The sequence below is a fragment of the Callorhinus ursinus genome, unplaced genomic scaffold (genome assembly GCF_003265705.2).
Source record: "Callorhinus ursinus isolate GAN/ISIS: 27379988/994484 unplaced genomic scaffold, GSC_fseal_2.0 scaffold12, whole genome shotgun sequence".
Taxonomy (NCBI): domain Eukaryota; kingdom Metazoa; phylum Chordata; class Mammalia; order Carnivora; family Otariidae; genus Callorhinus; species Callorhinus ursinus.
Window position 1 is genome coordinate 20,600,482 of NW_027397074.1, and position 20,785 is coordinate 20,621,266.

Consider the following 20,785-nt stretch of genomic DNA (forward strand, 5'->3'; position numbering starts at 1 on the left):
TTTTCTGGTGGAGCTGATTCAAACTGAGTTGTGATGGACAAAGCAGAAGAGCCATATGGAAAGTGTGAAAGGATGAAAATAAGGGAATATTTGACAGAGAGAACAGCATGCACATAGCCCAGGTTGAGAAATAAAAAGGGAAAAGAGGGCAGTGGAAAACAGAAGACAGGAGAGATGGGCTCTAAAGAACAGGTGGAAGTAAGACCACATTGACAGGAAGCAAGAATGGCCAAAGAAAGAGATGTATCTGGAAATGGGAGGGAGAGGGCAGAGGGAGTCCAAGCTTGTGACTGTTTTGTTTTCTGTTCTCTTCCCCCTCCTGAAGCAAGGAGTTGGGAGAAGGGTAAGGAGTCCAAGGAATTGTGTATGTATGTGTATAGATGGAGGGGTGGATGGAGGAAGAGAACAAAATATTTACCTCCCATACATTTTTACTGATACCAAGATGAGGTAAGTGGCACACGGGTGTGGCTTCCTCGGTTTGATTTCCAAAAACTGAGGAGGGGCTTTTCCTTCCATATTCGTCTTATTGAAATCTCTGCTTTCACAGTGACTAAATAATTCACAATTCAGAATATTCATAACAGATTTTATTGAACTATAACCAGTTATGATGTGACCAGCGGATACCAACTGAATATGTTAGTCTGAAAATGCATTTTAAAACATTGAACAATCAACTCTACTGTGTGCCAAACTCTGTGTGTAGACACATTTCATGCCTTCAAAAACCTTATAATTCATTCAGGGACACAAAGGCAAAAACTGTGATTTACAGGTAAGCCAATAATGTTATCAAAATCCCAAGGGAATAGAGAGAGAGGGAATAAAATCATAGATTATGAATAAACATATTTGAGTTAATGTAGCTTCTTAAATTATTTCTATGTCATATGCTTGGGGGCCTTCAATGGAAAATCCTAGGTAGAAGGACACTCTTTCTATGTTCCCACCACTTCTGAGTGGACCCGAATAAACAGGTATCACTGGTATTTTAATTTTTTTCTCTGTTCCATATTCTACAGAGATCAGCTTGCCTTCCGCCTGACCAGTTAGACGACACAGGAGGTTTTTGACTTCTTTTTTTTTCCACGCGTCTCCACTCGGCAAGAGGGAATTTACATTTTGTGCTTTATTAACGTATTGCTCTATCTGGGCCTTGCAAACAAGACTATGGAGCCCCTTCTTCTTCCCCAGATAAAACAGGGTGCTTGCCTGCTTGGACCTGCACATGCTCCTGTACTGCCTTTTGAAGGTTCTGCGTAAGGATGAAACATACTTTTCCATGAGTTTGGAATCTTCATCTAGTTCTTGATTTTCTGGCCAGAACAGAAGGCAGGCCAAAAAATAAGGGTCTGGATGTTGATGATTTGGTCCTATGGATTGCAACGCTTCTCGGAGCTGTTTTTTCAGCATGCTAAGTGGGTGGATGCTCTTGGAGTGAGGTTTTAGACAATTAAGAATAATGTTGGCTAAAATGAAATTTAGTTTCTCCTTTGTCAGCTGCTTATTTGGGTTGTCCTTCAGTAGGGAAAGATACTTGTTCACTATATTTTCCATGTTGGTTGCAGCCTCTCTGTGATTTGGATTAAGATATTCCAGGAGTCCAGAAAATCTATCTGCTTTCAAAGCTTCTAGAACTTTCCTGGAGTTCTCTTGGATTACCGGACTCTCTTTGCTTTGTAGCAAACCCAAATCCCAACAGCAGAAAATTTCCCCATATTTCCTGAAACAACGAGTTATTTTCTTGTTTAATGAGATTTCTACTGTTTCTTTTTGGGCGTTTCTCATTTTTAAAAGAACAGTATAATCATGAAGAACGTCAAAGCACCTTTTCAAATCTGATCGTAAATTTTCTAAGTAGGGTGTGAACTTGCTAAGAGCCAAATAGTATTCACATTTTGGATATGTGGGAATCATCCCCTTTCCTGATAAAAAGTCTACCATAGCTCTTTTAGATAATTCATTTTCTTTGGGGAAACAGGGCGTGAGCTGGAGAATCTGAATAGCATAAAGACCAACTTCTATTTCACCCATGAAACCGGCCGTGTTGTATGTGTCATATTTTCTTTCCAACTTCTGTGGTGCCCAGGACTCCGTTTCATTCCTCTCGGCTTCTTCTTGGGATTTTTTAAAAGCTTTTGAGGCGTTTTCAGCGGCTTCCAGGAGGTATATTAGATCATTAACTGTAATATCCTTGGCGTTTTTCTTTTCTTCCAACCACCATTTGATTTGACTTTTGTAGACTTGACCGAGTGTATCTGAGATATAAGAATTTTTAGGTGCTCTCTTTTTGGCCTGGTTTGCCCAATCCAGAGCAGTGCTGAAATTCTTCTCTTTAATGTAGAAATATCTTGCCAAGGCCTGACAAATGAACGCATTTTGTGGGAATCGATGAGTCCCGGCGGTCAAGACCATTTCAATTTCTTCATTCTGTAAAGTTTCGATTAATGGGGCAAACAAAGTGTCTGTTTCATCCCCGTACTCCTTGCGCTGTCTTGTAAGCAGAAGAGTTTGCATGTCATGTTGAAATTTTTCTTTTCCTATCTCAGAAGCATAGAATAAATCCTCCTTTAAGATCTTCAGTGCAATTTTACACGTATTTAAGTTATAGCTTTTTTCCAGTTCTTTCAGAAAGAAGATGGCAATCAAAGGGTGAATGATGCGCACACCTATGTATCTCCCATATTCTGCGACTTCCGTGTTTATTAGAAGTGTAGAAAAGGCTCCCATCTTGTGGTCTAGGCTTTCAGGTTCCCAGTGGGTACTAGTGTATATGATTCCCAAAAATATTTCACACTGTGATACTGAGATTATAGAATCAGTGACATAAGAGTTGAGTAGAGCCAGGAAAGAAATGAGTTGTCCTTCCTTGCTGTCCACATTCTGTCCTTTTAGGATATTCTGGACTACCTTTTCTATATACATTTCATTAAAATTGGTCTTCAAGATCATGAAGGAATAAAAGTTTTCACAGTTCTTGTGTTGCTTTTCAATTTCTTCCAGTTTGGCCTCAAAAGCTCTTTGTTCCTTGGAAGAAAGTTGGTAGGTTAGGGCAACACTGTCTGCTAATTTTGCCGTTTCATCAGGATTCTGGGATCTCATGCAGTTTAAGATAATAACCAGTGTTTTTTCATATCTCAAACCCTTCTCTGCTAAAATGGACTCGATGGCATTCTGCAGGACATAAACATTTTCCTGGTCTTCAAAATCATCTACAAGGAGAAGCACAGGAAAGTAATCTTCATGGCTGGTTGCTTTATAGGTAATTAATTTGGTCACTTGTTCTACAATTTCTACAAAATCATTTGTTTTGTTTTTTAACACAGCACATCTAAAATTCTTCTTTAGGTCCCAGAGAACATTCATAGCCAATGTAGTGCCTCCACAGCCTGGATGGTGATACAGATTGATAATTTTTGCAAATACTGGTTTAGGAGAGTCTGCCCAGCACTGTATCAGATCTTTAAGCTTTTCATAAATATCCCTTTTGACAAAAGCTGAAGAATAGTTTTCAGAAGAAAAGTAGAAGTTCCACCAGGATACTTTGCCACCTCGATAAAAGTGTTCCTCTTTTGATGTCTTAAATTCTTGGAATTTAGATTTGTCTTTCTCTATGTCTGTGTCTTTACACTCATTTTCACAGAGGATTTCTAGCGCGGTCAGGACGTCCTCTTCCTTCTTCTCTAAGATAACCGAAGACGATCCGTGGGAGGGCAAAAATCTTCTTGATGATTGAGTCACTGGTTTTAGTTTGAGGATAGTACTGTTTATCTGTTCTAAATTTAAGGTGGAAATACTGTGGTTTGTTAATTCATCTGCTGTTGTCTGTCTTGTTTGTAGCAGATCTTTCCATCGCTGATAAATCTGTGAGTTTACGCAGATACACAATATATTTTCCATTCCTTTGAGAGCTTGGTAGAAAGCACAGAAAGTTTCAACGAGGGGATCTCCTGGGCTTTCCACTGGAGAGAGTAATAGAAACACGACCAAAAATTTCCCTCTTGTCATTATATTTTCACCTGTGAGAAATAAAATCAGCTTCCTGACTTCAGAAGCTCTTTCTCTGTGCCATAAATGTGGTTCCAGAGGCCTATAGCTCTCATTTTTCAAGTCTGATCTGCCGTTGCAGAAGATCCAGCTGGTCTGCTCATAAAGATTCAAACTAGAAATTTTCTCCCTTGTGTTACTTGTCTTTTCTTCAAACTGATTTGGAAAGTGAAGATTTGCTACTCGGTTTTTTTTGTAAGCTTTGACCACCCCCTTGCTCATAGATTCGGGATCAAATTCCAGCACAGCAAACCATTTCATTTCCTTTAGAAAATCTAAGTTCTTCGTTTGATTTGGATGGCATTTATTTGTTACAAGAATGTACCAGCTGTAGTATGAATTATCCAGTGAGTCTCGGTTGCCTATGAGAAGTTTAACCAACTTTTGTCCTTCACTCTCCTTCTTATTTGCCTTCACTTCATATTCTTCTTCAGCCACTTTTCTAGATGCTGCTACTGACTCTAAATTTTGTAAAAATTCTTTGTAAGCTATGTGCCGTTGTTTGACATTGGCCAGGAGGACATCCTTAGAGCTGGCCCCGTCTCTCACAAATAGTGAAAGATCTTGGTTTGGTTTCCATGTTTCATTTTTACAACTTTGCATCCTAATTAAGAAATATTTTTTTTCACATACAGAATATTTTGGAATAACATCTACTTCAATGACAAATCTGTCAGACGGTGTATTGTTCTGCAGTAGAACTTCTACAAACCTTGGCTCCCGAATGCACTTCTTCGCTTCATTGATCTCATTTTCTTCAAAGTATTGTTTGATCATTATATTAAAGTGGTTAATGAAGGCATCCTTACTGGTGACTTTCACGCCAACAATTTGTCCGTGGGGTCTGTCCTTGACTCCAAAATGGATAGTGCCATTGGTGCGTGAATTCATACAAGCTGATGCAAATCGGAAGACTTCATTGCTAAATTTCATCTTAATGTCCTTTTCTGTGGCTGCTTCTGTATTTGTGAGGGCTTTGAACTCATGTATTGGGTCTATGAGATTGAGTGGGCCAGTTTCAGGTTGTAGGATACTATGTTCTATGTAACGTTGGCTGTTATGGAACCGATCAAAAGGATATGGCATACAAGTCAACTGTTGAGTTTCTAGCCTATCCTCATTTTGGTCTTCAGTGGTTGCTCCTTCATTTAATGCATCTTCTTTCATAAGAATCGATTCTTGTTCTTTGGTATCTCTGGTCTCTCTGAGATCATGATCGGTATTGGATAACACTGACTTTTCCTCTTCCTTTTTCGTCTTTTGTGGCTTTTTTGGGTGTTCTTTTTTGGAGGGGTTTGTATGATCTAATTGTCCAGAATCCTGATTGTTACTTTCAGAGGAACTGTTATTCAATCTGTTATAACTACGTTTTATCAAAAGTGCTGGACCCCGTGGTAGTCCCATTTCTCTAAGGTCATTCTCAGTTAATTCCTGCAGGACTAATCCAGTTACTTCTTCAGTGAGCAGAATCTGCCCATATTTTTCATCAATCTTAAGGTCTTTTGTTACCCATTGTTTCACATGCTCTTTGGTCCAGTCGTTGATAATTTCAGGTAGATTTACTTGTTCACTCATGTCAACTTGCAATTTTCTTCCTTGGAAAAAGTAATACAATAAGTATTTTAGTATTATACTTTATCAGGGAAATCACATATTCAATTATGTATATAATTTGATATAAACAACATATATAAAATATTGTTCAAGGCTGACTTTTAAAACTACTTGGTACTTATTCTTAATGTTTTATAGTCCCAATTGGTGCCCTTATTTCCTAGATGATTATAATTGTGATTGTGAAATGAGCAGTAGCTGCTAACTAGGCTGACATATACCTTTATTCACATAGTAATTTTTCTGTTTAGGCTTAACTTGGTGAAGGTTGGGTTTTTGTAACTTAAACCCAGAATCTTAAGTACCACAGGCATTGGTTCCCATAGCTGAATATTGCAAATAAACTTTAAAATATAAAACTGGATAAGTGGCGTGGGGGGGGGTGCCTGGCTGGCTCAGTTGGTAGAGTGTTTGACTCTTGATCTCAGGGTCGTGAGTTTGAGCCCCAGATTGGGTGTAGAGATTAATTAAAGAAAACTTAAAAAAAAAACTGGATAAGTGGAAGTGGGTTGGGGAACAGGAACCTCCTTTCTCAGCTAGGAAGATGGCCATCTTTGTTACATAGTGATGAAGCAACCAGTTACCTCATCACCCACTGTCTTTTGGAACTCAAGCTGTTAGGCCACCAAGGTGGAAAGAGATGTGGCAGCAAAATATCAGGATAATCAATTTGGTTTGCTAATTCTTGTGGCTCTCAGAGGTACCAAAAGAGTTAGCTGTAGTTCAAACTGGCCTGGCCTGACTGAAATTAGATAAAGAAGATAATATGAGTTTTTAACTTTGTTAAAACCAATTCAGCCTATGTAGCAACATTTTTCTAGATATGTCTGCTAAGCAAAAATAAACTATTGGGACTTCTTCAAAATAAAAAGCTACTGCACAGCAAAAGAAACAATCAACAAAATTAAAAGATAACTTATTGAATGAGAGAAGATATTTGCAAATGACATATCTGATAAAGGGTTCATATTTAAACATATAAAGAACTTATACAACTCATTACCAAAAAAACAAATAATCTAATTAAAAATGAGCAGAAGACATGAATAGACATTTCTCCAAAGAAGACATACAGATGGCCAACAGACACACGAAACGATGCTCATCATCATCAGGGAAATGAACATCAAAACTCTAATGAGAAAGAAGAGGAAGATGGCAGCAGAGTAGGAGGACCAGGTTTGTCACATCCCATGAACACAACTGGATAATTATCAAATCATCCTAAATACCCCAGGAATCAACCTAAAACAGCAGAATACACATTTTTTTTCAAGTGTACACATAACATTCTCCAGAATAGATCACATATTAGGTCACAAAACAGGCCTCAACAAATACAAAAAGATTCAAATCATACGATGCACCTTTTCTGACCACAGCACTATGAAACTAGAAGTCAACCATAAGAAAAAAATTGGAAAGAGCACACATACCTGGAGATTAAATAACATGTTACTAAACAATGAATGGGTTAATCAGGAAATCAAAGAAGGAATCAAAAAATACACAGGAACAAATGAAAGTGAAAACACAATAGTCCAAAACCTTTGAGATGTAGCAAAAGTGGTCCAAAGAGGGAAGGAATAGCAATACAGGCTTATCTCAAAAAGTGAGAAAAATCTCAAAATAAACAATCTAAGCTTACACCTAAAGGAGCTAGAAGAACAACAACAAAAGCCTAAAGCCCCAGAAGGAAAGACATAACAAAGATTAGAGCAGAAATAAATGTTATAGAAACTAAAAACACAATAGAACAGATCAATGAAACCAGGAGCTGGTTCTTCGAAAAAATTAATAAAATTAATAAATAAAATAAACCTCTAGCCAGACTTATCAAAAAGAAAATGAAAAGGACCCAAATAATTCACCATGATCAAGTGATATTTATTCCTGGGTTGCAAGGTAGTTCAATATTTGCAAATTAATCCGCATGATACATCACATTAATAAAAGAATGGATACCTGGAGCACCTGTGTGGCTCAGTCAGTTAAGTGTCTGACTCTTGATTTTGGCTCAGGTCATGGTCTCAGGGCTGTGAGATCCAGCCCTGCAAAGGGCTCTGAGCTGGGCATGGAGCCTGCTTAAAATTCTCTCTCTCCCTCTACCCTTCCTTCCTTCCCCCCCTACAAAAGAGAGGAATGGATAAGAACCGTATGATCATTTCAATGGATGCAAAAAAAGCACTTGACAATGTACAACATCCATTCATGATAAAAAACTCTCAACAAAGTAGGTTTTGGGGGAACATACCTCAACATAATAAAGACCATATATGAAAAACCCACAACTAATACCATCCTCAATGGGGAAAAACTGAGAGTTTTTCCTCCAAGGTCAGGAATAAGACAGGGATGTCCACGCTCATCACTGTTATTTAACATAGTACTGGAAGTCCTAGCCACGGCAATCAGACAACACAAAGAAGTAAAAGGGATTCAAATCTTAAGAAAGAAGTAAGACTTTCACTATTTGCAGATGACATGATACTCTATATAGAAAACCTGAAAGACTCCACCGAAAAACTGCTAGAACTGATAAACAAAATCAGTAGAGTTGCAGGATACAAAATCAAAGTACAGAAATCTGTTGCACTTCTATACAGCAATAATGAAGCAGCAGAAAGAGAAATTAAGGAATCAATCCCATTTACACCAAAAACAATAAGATACCTAGTAATAAACCTAACCGAAGAGGTGAAAAACTTGTACTCTGAAAAGTATGAAATACTGATGAAAGAAATTGAAGGTGATACAAAGAAATGGAAAGACATTCCATGCTCATGGATTGGAAAAACAAAGATTGTTAAAATGTCTATAATACCCAAAGAAATCTACACATTTAATGCAATCTCTGTGAAAATACCAACAGCATTTTTCACAGAACTAGAACAAACAATCCTAAAATTTGTATGGAACCACAAAAGACCCCAAACAGTCAAAGAAACCTTGTAAAAGAAAAGCAAAGCTGGAGGCATCACAATTCTGGACTTCAAGTTATATTACAAAGCCATAGTGATCAAAACAGTGATGGTACTGGCACAAAAATAAACACATAGATCAGTGGAACAGAATGGAAAACCCAGAAATGAACCCACAACTATATGGTCAATTAATCTTCAACAAAGCAGGAAAGACTATCCAGTGGGAAAAAGTCTCTTAAACAAATGGTGTTGGGAAAACTGGACAGCCATATGCAAAAGAATGAAATTGGACCACTTTCTTGCACTGAACAAAAATAAATTCAAAATGGATTGAAGACCTAAATGTGAGAGCTGAAACCACAAAAAATCCTGGAGGAGAACACAGGCAGTAATCTCTTTGACATCAGCTGTAGCAACTTCGTTCTAGATATGTCTCCTGAGGCAAAGGAAAAAAAGCAAAAATAAACTATTGGGACTTCATCTTCCACACAGTGAAGGAAACAATCAACAAAACTAAAACAACCTACTGAATGGGAGAAGACTATCTGATAAAAGGTTAGTATCCAAAACATAACAAGAACTTACAGAACTCAACACTGAAAAAATCAATAATCCAGTTAAAAATGGGCAGAAGACATGAATAGACATTTTTCCAAAGAAGACATCTAGATGACCAACAGACACATGAAAAGATACTCAACATCACTGATCATCAGGAAATACGAATCAAAACTACAATGAAATATCTCCTCACACCTGTCAGAATGGTTAAAACAACCCAAGAAACAGGTCAGGATGTGGAAAAAGGGGAACCCTCTTACAATGCTGGTGGGAATGAAAACTGGTGCAGCTACTCTGGAAAATAGTATGGAGATTCCTCAAAAAATTAAAAATTAGAACTACCATATTATCCAGTAATTCCACTACTGGGTATTTACCCAAAGAACATGGTAACACTAATTTGAAAAGATATATGCACCTCTATGTTTATTGCAGCATTATTTATAATAGCCAAATTATGGAAGCAATCCAAGTGTCCACAGATAGTTGAACGGATAAAGAAGATGTGGTGTATACACACAATGAAATATTACTCAGTCATAAAAAGGAATGAGATCTTGCCATTTGCAACAACATGGCTAAATCTAGAGGGGATAATGTATTATGCTAAGTGAGATAAATCAAAGAAAAACAAATACAATACGATTTCACTCATATGTGGAATTTAAGAAACAAAACAAAAGAACAAAGAAAAAAGGGACAGACCAAAAGAACAGAATTTTAACTATAGAGAACAAACTGATGGTTACTAGAGGGGAGGTGGGAAGCGGGATGGGTGAAGTAGGTGATGGGAATGAAAAGTACACTTATGATGAGCACTGAGTAATGTACCGAATTGTTGAATCACTGTAGTATACACCTGAAACTAATATAACACTGTATGTTAAGTATATTGGAATTAAAATTATACTGTAATTAAACTAAAATTAAAAAAACAAACAATCTTAGCCTAAGTTATTGATGTGAGACTAATGAAGATCCCACATAATTGTGGGATTTGCTGAATTGCAAGAACTGAATATCCTGGAACGTCCTAGAGCAGGGATTCTCAACTTGGGCTGAGTATTAGAATCGCCTGGGACTCCACATTCTGATAATTTAATTGTTTGAGGGTGTGGGAGTAGAATTCAAGCATAGTACTTTTTAAAATCTGTCAGTGTCATTCTCTTGTGCAGATGAAGTGAGAGCAGTTCTCAAAATGTAGTCTCCAGATCAGCATCATTAGCACCACTTGGAAGCATGGTAAAATGTAAATTCTCAGGTCCCACCCCCAACCTAGTGAATCAGAATTAAAAAGGGAATCAATAGAATGGTTTAAATAAGGGAAAACAAGAAGATGAAAATATTATAAGGATAAGCAGATTAAAAGTATTAAGTATCAAACAAAACAAAAATATTAAACTATATAGAGAAAATACAAACATTTTAAAAGATTTGTAATTTTTTAAATGACAGATTTACAGATCCTAGTTTTAAAAAGATCATTTTAAATGAAAGATTTATAGATCCTAGGTTCTTATACAATAAGTCACAAAGTCTAGCTAAACTGTAAATTTGACCCATCTGTGTTTGGGGTTTCTTGCAGAAGCTTTTCCAGAAGGTCTTCTTGATGCCATATGTGAAGGATGAGCTAAACTGAGGCCTCAGCCTATAGCCTTGTGACCAGCCAGAGAAGAAACCCATACCAGTCATTTATGGTGTGAATACCATAGGCACTTTAGAATAATTTACCCTGTCTATAGGCATGCTACCACTGGGCATAGCAGCTTCTGCTTGCTTGTATAAAACTCTTCCTAGTGCCTCAGTATCCTGAATCCTCTTAGTCACTTTGGCTTCATTCAGCAGGACACACCTAGTCCTGAGCCAATTAGCAGAACTATAAGCAACTGGCACAATGAACATTATAAACATATTTCGGATTATCAATTCCATTCACTTACAGTGTAGATGGAAGAGGTCTTAGAATTAGCATTCATATTGCAACCAGAGATAAATATCATTTGTTTATTCACTTGACAAATATTTATTGAGCACCTATTAGGCATCATGCTCAAGAAAACCAGTGGTGACTAAAAGAGATATGAAGTTCTTTCATAGGACTTAGAGTCCAGTGGAGAAAATTTTAAAAAGAAAGAAGAACCATACACACATACATTCAAAACAGTTTATCATGACAAACTGTGATAGCGCTTTGTGTAAGACAAAATAAGGGGCAAAGGATTGGGATCTGTGAGGAGAGGAGTGTCACTAGGAGGAAGGTGGGGACACTGGGCAGGTGAAGTTAAAGTGGAGCTTCTGGAGTAGGGTAGGAGGAAGGTAGAGGGAGCAAGTCTGGGGGACAGAGTGAAGGGAATAAGGAATAGTCTACCTGGTGGGATTTCCAAGGGCCTATCTAGTGGGTCCAAGGAAATGGGTATGGTGGTGCTCCGCAGTGGGCTGTCCCTGCTTCTGCTGCCAGAGCCAGGTGCTGGGCCTGCCAAAAAGAATTCCTGGGCAGAGGGAATTATTGACCAGGAGATGACTCTTCGAACCCAGGAGCCTGGAGGCTCATCCCTGATCCTCCTGTCTCCTCTGCAGAGTCCCTAAGTGTCATTTCGGATAAGACTGAAGGTAGAGATTCTGCCTTACCTCTTTACAAGCACTATATGGAACCGATAGGATAAACAGTTATTAATAAGCATATTCCTAACGGAAGATTTTTTGAAGTCACTTTGGAGAAAAGGCTGAATAAAAAAGTGACTGTTGTATTATTTTTAAATTTAGTCTTAAAATGTCTCATACCTTAAAAACTTGCTGAATACTTGCTTTCTATATATTTTAATATATTTTGACCCCCTTTCTGTAGGCAGCTGAGGGGAAGCGGTACTCAAGGCCTCAGACACTATTCTCATCCAATTTTTGGTGGCTCCATAGACACCTAGATGATCCTTCAGTACACTGGCCTTTCTCCCTCTTGACTGCCTCTCGTCTAATGATCTCGAACTCCCCCCAATTCCACTGTTACGGTCACACCATTGACCTTATCACAAACTGTTATGGGTTGAATTGTGACCCCCCCCCCACAAACTCCTGTGTTTGTGATAGGTTGAAATGGGGTCACTTATGTCAAGGGGTTTAAGATGGAGTCAGGAGGCCATTAAGGAGATGGGCCTTACACATGTCCTCACTGGTAGAACCATGAACTTTTAAACTGGGCCAGATAGAAAATATTCCAAGGACTCAGTCCTAACACTTGCAATTTGCTACTTGCTAGCAAGAGGTTTTGCTTAGTGATAGCCTTAGCAATCAATTATATTCAGTCAAGATTAGTTTTCTGCCGCCAATACCAATCAAAAATTCTTTGTAAGCATGTATACAGGCATTCCCTTTTTGTCTGAAAAATCCCTGACTTTTGCTTAGTGGGACACTATCTGGGTTGTTACCCAAATCTGTGTACTCCAAATTGCAACTCTTTGATCCCGAATAAACTCTCTTGCTTAATGATCACCTCCTCCCAAGTTTAGTTGATGTGACGAAGTCCTAGCCCCAGTACCTTGGAATGTGACCTTTTTGGACATAGGGTCGTTGCAGATGTTAACATGAAGCTGTTAAAGTGGGCCCTAATTCAGTATGACTGGTATCTTTATAGGAAGGGGAAATTTAGCCACAGAGGCACAGACACAGGGAGAATGCCACGTGCGGAAGAAGGCAGAGATTGGGGTGATCACTAAGCCAAGGAATGCCAGAGATTGCCAGCAAACCACCAGAAACTAAAGGAGAGGCAGGGAATTCATTCTCTTTCACAGCCCACAGAAGGAACCGAACCCGCCAACATCTTGATCTCGAAGAACTCCAGCCTCCATAACTACAAGACAAGACATTTTTGTGGTTTAAGCCATGCAGTTTGTGGTACTTTGTTACAGCAGCCCTAGCAAACTAATAGAACCACCAGTGGCTACAAGCCTTCCAGCATCTCAGATTCAAATATCTCCCTCTCACCAGGATCTCCTGCCCCTTAGACTCACTACCTTTATTTATTAAAAAAAAAAAGATTTTATTGATTTATTTGAGAGAGAGAGAGAGAGAGAGCAGGGAGGAGCAGAGGGAGAGGGAGAGCAAGAGAGAGAATCTCAAGCAGACTCCCTGCCTAGCGGGGAGCCCCACATGGGGCTGGATCTCATGACCCTGAGATCATGACCTGAACTGAAATCAAGAGTCAGATGCTTAACTGACTGAGCCACCCAGGCACCCCTAGACTCACTACCTTTAGTGTTCGAATTCTAATATTTCTTTAATACCAAGACCTGTATCTCACTGATTCTAGATTCTATTACTCTCTCACTGCCGTCCCCCTGTCCTTGCATCTCCTCACTGCCTCTCCCTCGTAACTAGCTTGACACACATTCTCCTCTCTCATCAAATCTCCAACACCTCCTCACCGTTGTCGTTTTCCACTGTAACCCTGCTGCCTATTGTAACTGGGAAATTAGAGCAATCAGAAGAGAGCTTCCCTGAGCTCTTAAAACCGTATCTACCACTGTCCTGCTTCTTGACTTTTCTTCTGTTACTAGGTCCATACATTCTATTTTAGTTTCTGTTCTCTGAATGGACTGTCCATACCTCTTGCTCTGGAAAGGAGATCCGTACATCTCTGGGCATCTCCTCTGGAGATGTTCTCATCACTCTCCACAGACTTGCTCTGTCCAGGTCTGTGGCAATATCTTCTCTTAGAGTCCTCTCTCACCTTGTCCTCTGGGCACCCCAAATATTATAAGGAAAAGCTGTAGATTTTCTTTTCTGATTTAGCCAGTGATTATAGCAATTCCACTAGACTCCAGCACTCTCCAAGAAGCAACATATGAAGGGTTTCCTGCTTATCAGCTACTAGATGCTCAGAGATGTGTGTGTGTGTGTGTGTGTGTGTGTGTGTGTGTGTAATGTGGGGATGGTGGGAGGGCTTGTCTTTGTGCTACTTCCCAGGGAGACGGCATCCCCCTCATTTTCTCCTTTATTGTTTGAATTCTGTTAGGAACCACAGGGAGATGGGAACACTCTTCTCAAACTGGAATGGGATTTGTCCTCCCCAAATCTGTCTTTTTATCTCTATCTCACAGGTTCCCCCATTGTTCAAAGATGAAGACTCTTTATAACATCAAAACATTTCTCAGCTGCTCACTGCTATGATGGGAACTGAGAAGATACATAATAATTTGAGGTTACTATAAATTTGGTAACACTGTCACATGAATTTTCCACTCTGTCAGTTATACAAGCATCTTAATCTATGATCCATATTTGGTTGGAACTATGTATTTAATTCAAGGTGACCATGATTTGGGCAAAAACATTTTAATAATGCTTTGGTGTAAAAAAAAAAAAGAAAAAGAAATAATGCTTTGGTGTAACTCTGTGGCCCAATCAGTGTCTTCAACCTTGTTTTGGGTGGCAATTTGTGAATATTTATGTAGAATTTAATGTGTTTCACTGTTCAAAGGCCTTTCATGAACATTCTTTGATTAGATTTACATCCTGGAGTGTTGGCATATTTTTTAAACATGAGGGACATTTATGTTTGGCAAGAAGCTACATAGTGTAAATAAAGGGGAAGGGGTCATGATCAGGAAAATAATATCATGATCAAATGTGTCTCCTCTCAGCCAACCTGTTTTAATTGTATAAGAACATGGGAATAGAACCAGTCTTGTCTTGGTTAGGTCTTTCTAGCCTCATCTCCAGAGTGTTCCAAATCTAGAAATACTCTGCGCCACAGTTGCTGGAAGGTTTCCTTTTTTTTTTTTCTTTTTAAGATTTATATATTCATTTGAGAGAGAGGGAAGTAGGGCAGGGGCAGAGGGAGAGAAGGAGAGAAAAAGACTCCCTGCTGAGTGCAGAGCATGACTCTACCCCTAAGATCACAATCTGAGCTGAAATCAAGAGTTTGACACCCAACTGACTGAGCCACCCATTTTTTAAAGAATTCTACAGTCAGTGCAAGTTACAGCTAGTGATAGATAAACGTGAAAACAGCAAGATTTCTCATTCTTTTTAGAATTGTTTCATTAGAAGTAGCTCATGTACCCTTGAAAATATATTCACTTTCAAAGTTCTGCTTTAGTTTTTAGAATCTGTTTTTAAAGAAAACTTTTCCTGAGATTAAGAATTCCTCATATCAGCGAGGTCATATGATACATGTCTTTCTCTGATTGACTTATTTCACTAAGCATAACACTCTCCTGGTGATGGGTATTAAAGAGGGCACATTCTGCATGGAGCACTGGGTGTTATGAACAAACAATGAATCATGTAACACTACATCAAAAACTAATGATGTAATATATGGTGATTAACATAACAATAAAAAATTAAAAAAAATAAAAAAATAAAAAAACTTAAAAAAAAAAGAAAACTTTTAAAGCAAGTTGATGAAGCAGGTATCTTTAATGATTAGAAACTTACCAGGGCTTTTCTGAAAACTTCCTTTTTATATCAGCAACCTGAAATAAGTCTTTATGAGGTGCTTTGATCTCAAACTGTTAGATTAGTTGTCTTTTCTTGAAAATTTGCAAGAGTCATGTCCTGGAAAACATCTATGTATGAGGAAGTAAAGATGTAGGCAGAACAGATCTGGTCCTTTTCCAGTTTTGCCTTTTGTTGAGGATCTAAAAAAATATGATATCACAGAAAATTAAAATGCAGTTGATTGGACCATTGTTTAGGAAGTGTTTATGAGACAGATTTTCCCGCTAACTTTCCACTGTGAAAAATTTCAAACATATAGAAGATGTGAAAGAATAACGAAAAGAACATCCTCCATGGAGAGGACATCTCTTCCTATATTTAAATACTTTTAATAAATTAGATAAATGTCCAATATATGTTGCAGGCATTCTCTTTCCTCCCACATTCCACATTCAATGTGGAACAAATCCTGTAGGGACGTGGTCTCTTCAAAACACATCCCACATCTGACCACCAACCACCACCTCCACGGCTACCAACCCGTCCAAGCCCCCACCTCTCTCCTGGATGACAAGAGTGGCTCCCTCACTTGTTTCCTTCTTGCTATTATTAATCCTGCTGGGGACTTCCTCAAAATAGCAGCCAGAGTGGCCCTGTCCAAATGTAAATAGCATGCCAATATTCTGTTCAGTCCCTCCAGTGGCTCTCCATTTGACTCAGAGTGAAAGCCCAGCTCCTTATTATAAACGATAAGGCCTCACATGACCTGGCACCCTGCTATCCTTCTGGTATGACATCTTACTTTCACTTCCCTTTCTAAAGCGGCTCCAGCCCCCTTGTTACTGCTTCTGGCCTCCAGCTCCTTTTGTCTCCCTGGGAGGTTCCTGGATACCTGTGGGTCCCCTTCCCTCCCTTCCCTCAGGCCTTTCATCTCCTACCTTCTCACTTGAGGCCTGCTTGGCCAGCCTGCAAGGAAATTTTATTCCAGCTCCAATATTTCTGAGCCCCTCCTCTGGTTTCTTTCTTTCTTTTTTTTTTTTTCTTCCTTTAAATATATATGCTTAAGATTTATCACAATAAAGTATTCCAAATATTCCTGCTTATTTATCTTATTTCTTTTTCTGTCCCCACCCATTATTCTCTGTGCTTCATGAGGACAAGGATTTTGTACATTTGTTTGTTTTGTTCACTATTTTACAGTGCCTAGCACAGAGTAGCTGCTTAACAAAAATTTGTTGAATGAATAACATATTCTCGGGGTTGTTTAAACTAAGGAATTTTTGAAAACTCTTGAGTTAGCCGTGTCTGTGCGTCAGAGGACCAAAGGACTTAGTTCGTTTCACTAGGGCAGTTGAATCACTACGGCAATTATTTCACTTGGCTTGAATCCCAGACAGAAATCTAAGAATATTTGTTTACTGTGTTGTTCATTAGGCCACAACTAACTCTAGCTTCAATCATCTGGGCACAAAGAAGGGAAAGGAAATTTTGTCAAAAGGAAAGAAAACTTAATAGGTATGTGTCTCCTGCAGTCCTTCTAGGTACCCCAGGTTCACAACATCCTGTAACATTTCTGCTGTGTCACTCACAGTTCCCAAATAAGGTCATTTCTCATACTGGGCTAGGCCTCTCTTCTGGAGCCTTGGCACCACTGTTGTTCTCATTCGCTGCTGGTGTTCCAGGGAGCTGATCTCCTGGGGAGGGCCTTACCCCTTTCTTTAGACACGGTCTTTTCAGATCTGCTGCAATACTTTCTTCTAGCCAGAGTCCTCTTTCAGTACTTTAACCACCTACCCTCTGTCAGGATATCCTAAAGACTGAGAAGACAGATTCCAGATTCTCTCTTTTGTTTTAGACACGTGATTATTTCCAATAAGTCCCAACATTCTACAGTTTTTTTTTTTTTAATTTTTAGTAAGCTCTACACCCAACGTGGGGCTCAAACTCACGACCCAGAGTTCAAGAGCTGCACGTTCTTCTGACTGAGCCAGTCAGGTGCCCCTTTTTAATTTCTTTTTAAAGTTTATTTATTTTATTTTTTTAAGGCCTAACATGCTAGAAATGAAGCAGCACATCAGGGATTTCTCTCTGCAGTACATCCCTTTTTCTTACAGCTTTCAGGCCTCTATACACAGTGACTCACTGTGTGCTGTGTTCAGTGCTGCAAAGGAGAATTTTGTGCCACCTAAGAGACGGCAGCTTTCTCTCACTTCTTTTTGTTCACTTTCTGCCAACAGATACCAGGGAGACAGAAACACTCTCCTCAGATAAGATCACAGACATTTATTCCCCAAATCTGGAGACTTTTTTTGTTAAATGGAAAAATCAGCAATACCTTGTCCTAATATGATATACTAAACTCTTTAATAATATCCTTGCGCCTATTATAATGTCAAAAGTTTCTCAACCCCCCTCTCCAGCTCATGACAGCAGTTGTAAACATATAACGATTTGAACCTATTACATTCAATAATACTTTTTAAAATAGTTTATACTCTATCAGTCATAAGAGCATCTGCATATATATTGTTGGAGCTAAGTAAAGATCAAAATGACTGGTGTGGTCAAAATTTGAGGCTGACTTGACATAATTCTTGGCTTCCTAGGGGCTCCCATCTTCCTGTTTGAAACAATGATAAACACAGATCTTACCAGTAATAACATTAATTACTGGCAAAGGAGTTATAGAATGCCATTCTCCAGCAACTACTCCAGTTTTCTCTCTTTAGTATTAAACAAGAAGCATCAAATCATCAGAGCACTTAGAGTCAAGCAATGAGGGTGCCCACCCACTCTCATCTCAGGGGGTCCTCGGAGCACCCCAGATATCGATGCCCTGAGGAGTTCTGTTCTGCCGGACTCTTAGAGCTGCCCTTGGGGAGAGATGCTATAGAATCCTAATGCTAGTCTGGGAGGGCTACACACATTCCTTCTGCAGGTCAGACGAAATGAAACCACACACAAGCAAGTTAAGTTTCATTTCCTGAAGTTAAGTTTCCATTTCAGTTTTTAACCAGACTGCTGTAAAAAAAAAAAAATGAATGTGAAGGGAATTCTTACAAAGGAAAAAAAAAACACTTTGGAGAGTGTGATCTTTGACTAAAGGTAAAACCTCTAATAATATCTTAAGTTATGGAAGACAGAATTTTGTATAATTGTACATGACCACAGGTTCCTTTACAACCCTTAATGTTTCCATTCCTGAACTTTGCATTGTTTCTCTATTGTCTTTCCCACTGCCCTACACGATCCGGGAAAACTTCTCACCACTCTGAGTACATGTAATGGTACATTTCTTTTTAGAGGAGCATTTACAAAGTTAGCCTCACTTAAATATGTCAGAAGTATTTAATCTATTGATATTTCTAATTACTTTCAATATCTTTACAAGCAATCATTTATCTAGGAACACATGTGTTGATATAAAAAGTACAGCTGGAGTTTTAAAAAAAAAAATAGCTGTCCCATAGGCAGAAAATATAAAGGTTTAATGATGCAGTAACTTACCAGGATTTTCCTGAAAAATTCCTTCTTTTATATCAGGAACTTGAAGCAGTTGATTTTAACCGTTGTTTTCTTAATCCTTTCCTGATGGCCAGGAGACAAAAGATTGTAAGATCCTTTCGAATAACTAAGCAAACTAAGTTGTGGAGTTCTCTGGTCTCCTGATATTCTGACTCCTCTGAGGGTGTGTAAGATGTGCTGTGAAGGGACAGAATGAGGAAGTAGAAATGCAGCAAGTTTCAGTTTTCCTTAAGAGTGGTTTATTTGGATTTGGAAGGATGTAAAATATCCAAAAGTTAACATCACAGAATATTATCAAAAAATTTGAACCATTGTTTAGAAACTGTTCATCAGACAATATTTTAAGTCATAAAAGTTAAGAAATTGCAGTGGGAAGACACTTACAGGAAAAAAAATAAATACAGGGGAGAACATTAAAATCTCAATCCAAGTGCCTGTTATGGGATGAATTGTGCTCCTCCACAATTCGTATATTGAAGTCCTAACAGAATGTGACTGTATTAGGAGATCGGGTCTTTAAAGAGACAGTTAAAAGGAGGTCACTAGGGTGGGCTCTAACATATCTGGTGTCTTTGTAAGAAGAGATTAGGACACAGACGAACACACAGAAACAGAAAAGACCACGTAAAAATACAGGGAAAAGAGAGCCACCTATATATCCCAAAGCTGTCACACCAGTTTACACTCAGTAGTGGATTATAAATTCTCCTTATTCTACATCCTTGCTAACTCTTGGTATTATGAGACTTTCTAATTTTTGTCATTCAAGTCCATGTGAAATCATATCTTGTTGTGGTTTTAATTTCCATTTCCCTCATTACTAGTGAGGTCAAAAATGTTTACAATGGTACAAAAGTGATATGTATTCAGTAAAATCCATATTTCGAATTTTGAAAAATTGTTCATATGTTTAGGGCTGTTTATGTTTCCTCTTCTATGAAATTCCCATTCACTTCTTTTGCATATTTTTTCTATCAAATTGGTCATGTTTTTCCTATTTGTTTTAGGATGCTTTATATATCAATTCACGCTAGAAAATTTCCATTGATTTTCCAGCTAAGACTTTATGAAAAATTTCAAAGTATTTCAAAATACTTTATGAAAAATTTCAAGATATTTATACAAAGATATTTACTGAAGCGTTTTGGTAATTCCAAAGAAAAAATGGCAATAACCTAATTGGCCATAAATAGGAATCGGTAGTGTAGTCATAAAACTAAAATATAGCCATTAAAAATAATTTTAATATATCCCTATTGAAATGGAATGATTTCCAGAATCCAAGGGAACTAATTCAGGAGTAGAATAGGATCTGTTGTATAATTCCATTCATGAAAAAAATTTTTTTGAAGAATGTAACAGTATGTAAATATAGACTCTGCATACAAACATGTACACATAAGCTGGTATATGCATGAAAACTTTTGGGAGAGAGCAGGAAATTGCATGGTTGCATCTGAGGAAAGAGACTGGTGCTTAAGGGTAAGAATAGATTTACTTTTTTTTTTTTTTAAGATTTATTTATTTTGGAGAGAGAGAGAGAATCTCAAGCAAACTCCACGCTGAGCACAGAGCCCCACGCAGGGCTCAATCTCACCACCCTGGGATCATGACCTGAGTGGAAATCAAGAGTCAGAGGCCTAACTGACAGAGCCACCCAGGCGCCCTGAGAT

At 38.4% G+C, this 20,785-nt stretch overlaps 1 protein-coding gene across 3 annotated transcripts; it reads right to left on the reverse strand.

The window, feature by feature from the left end:
- Nucleotides 1–572: 572 nt before the first annotated feature.
- On the reverse strand, nucleotides 573–19,297 carry SAMD9L (sterile alpha motif domain containing 9 like). 3 transcript variants are annotated; one of them, XM_073898819.1, is made up of 4 exons: nucleotides 19,095–19,297; nucleotides 15,585–15,787; nucleotides 11,518–11,622; nucleotides 573–5,645 (listed from the first exon to the last, which is right to left on the reverse strand). In XM_073898819.1, exon 4 carries the CDS (start codon nucleotides 5,623–5,625, stop codon nucleotides 874–876), a length of 4,752 nt encoding a protein of 1,583 aa, XP_073754920.1. In that variant the 5' UTR covers nucleotides 5,626–5,645; nucleotides 11,518–11,622; nucleotides 15,585–15,787; nucleotides 19,095–19,297; the 3' UTR covers nucleotides 573–873. The 3 variants fall into 3 exon arrangements, with proteins under 3 accessions (XP_073754920.1, XP_025728671.2, XP_025728670.2); XM_025872886.2 differs by lacking the exon at nucleotides 11,518–11,622 and having other exon boundaries at nucleotides 573–5,641; XM_025872885.2 differs by lacking the exon at nucleotides 11,518–11,622.
- Nucleotides 19,298–20,785: the final 1,488 nt, after the last annotated feature.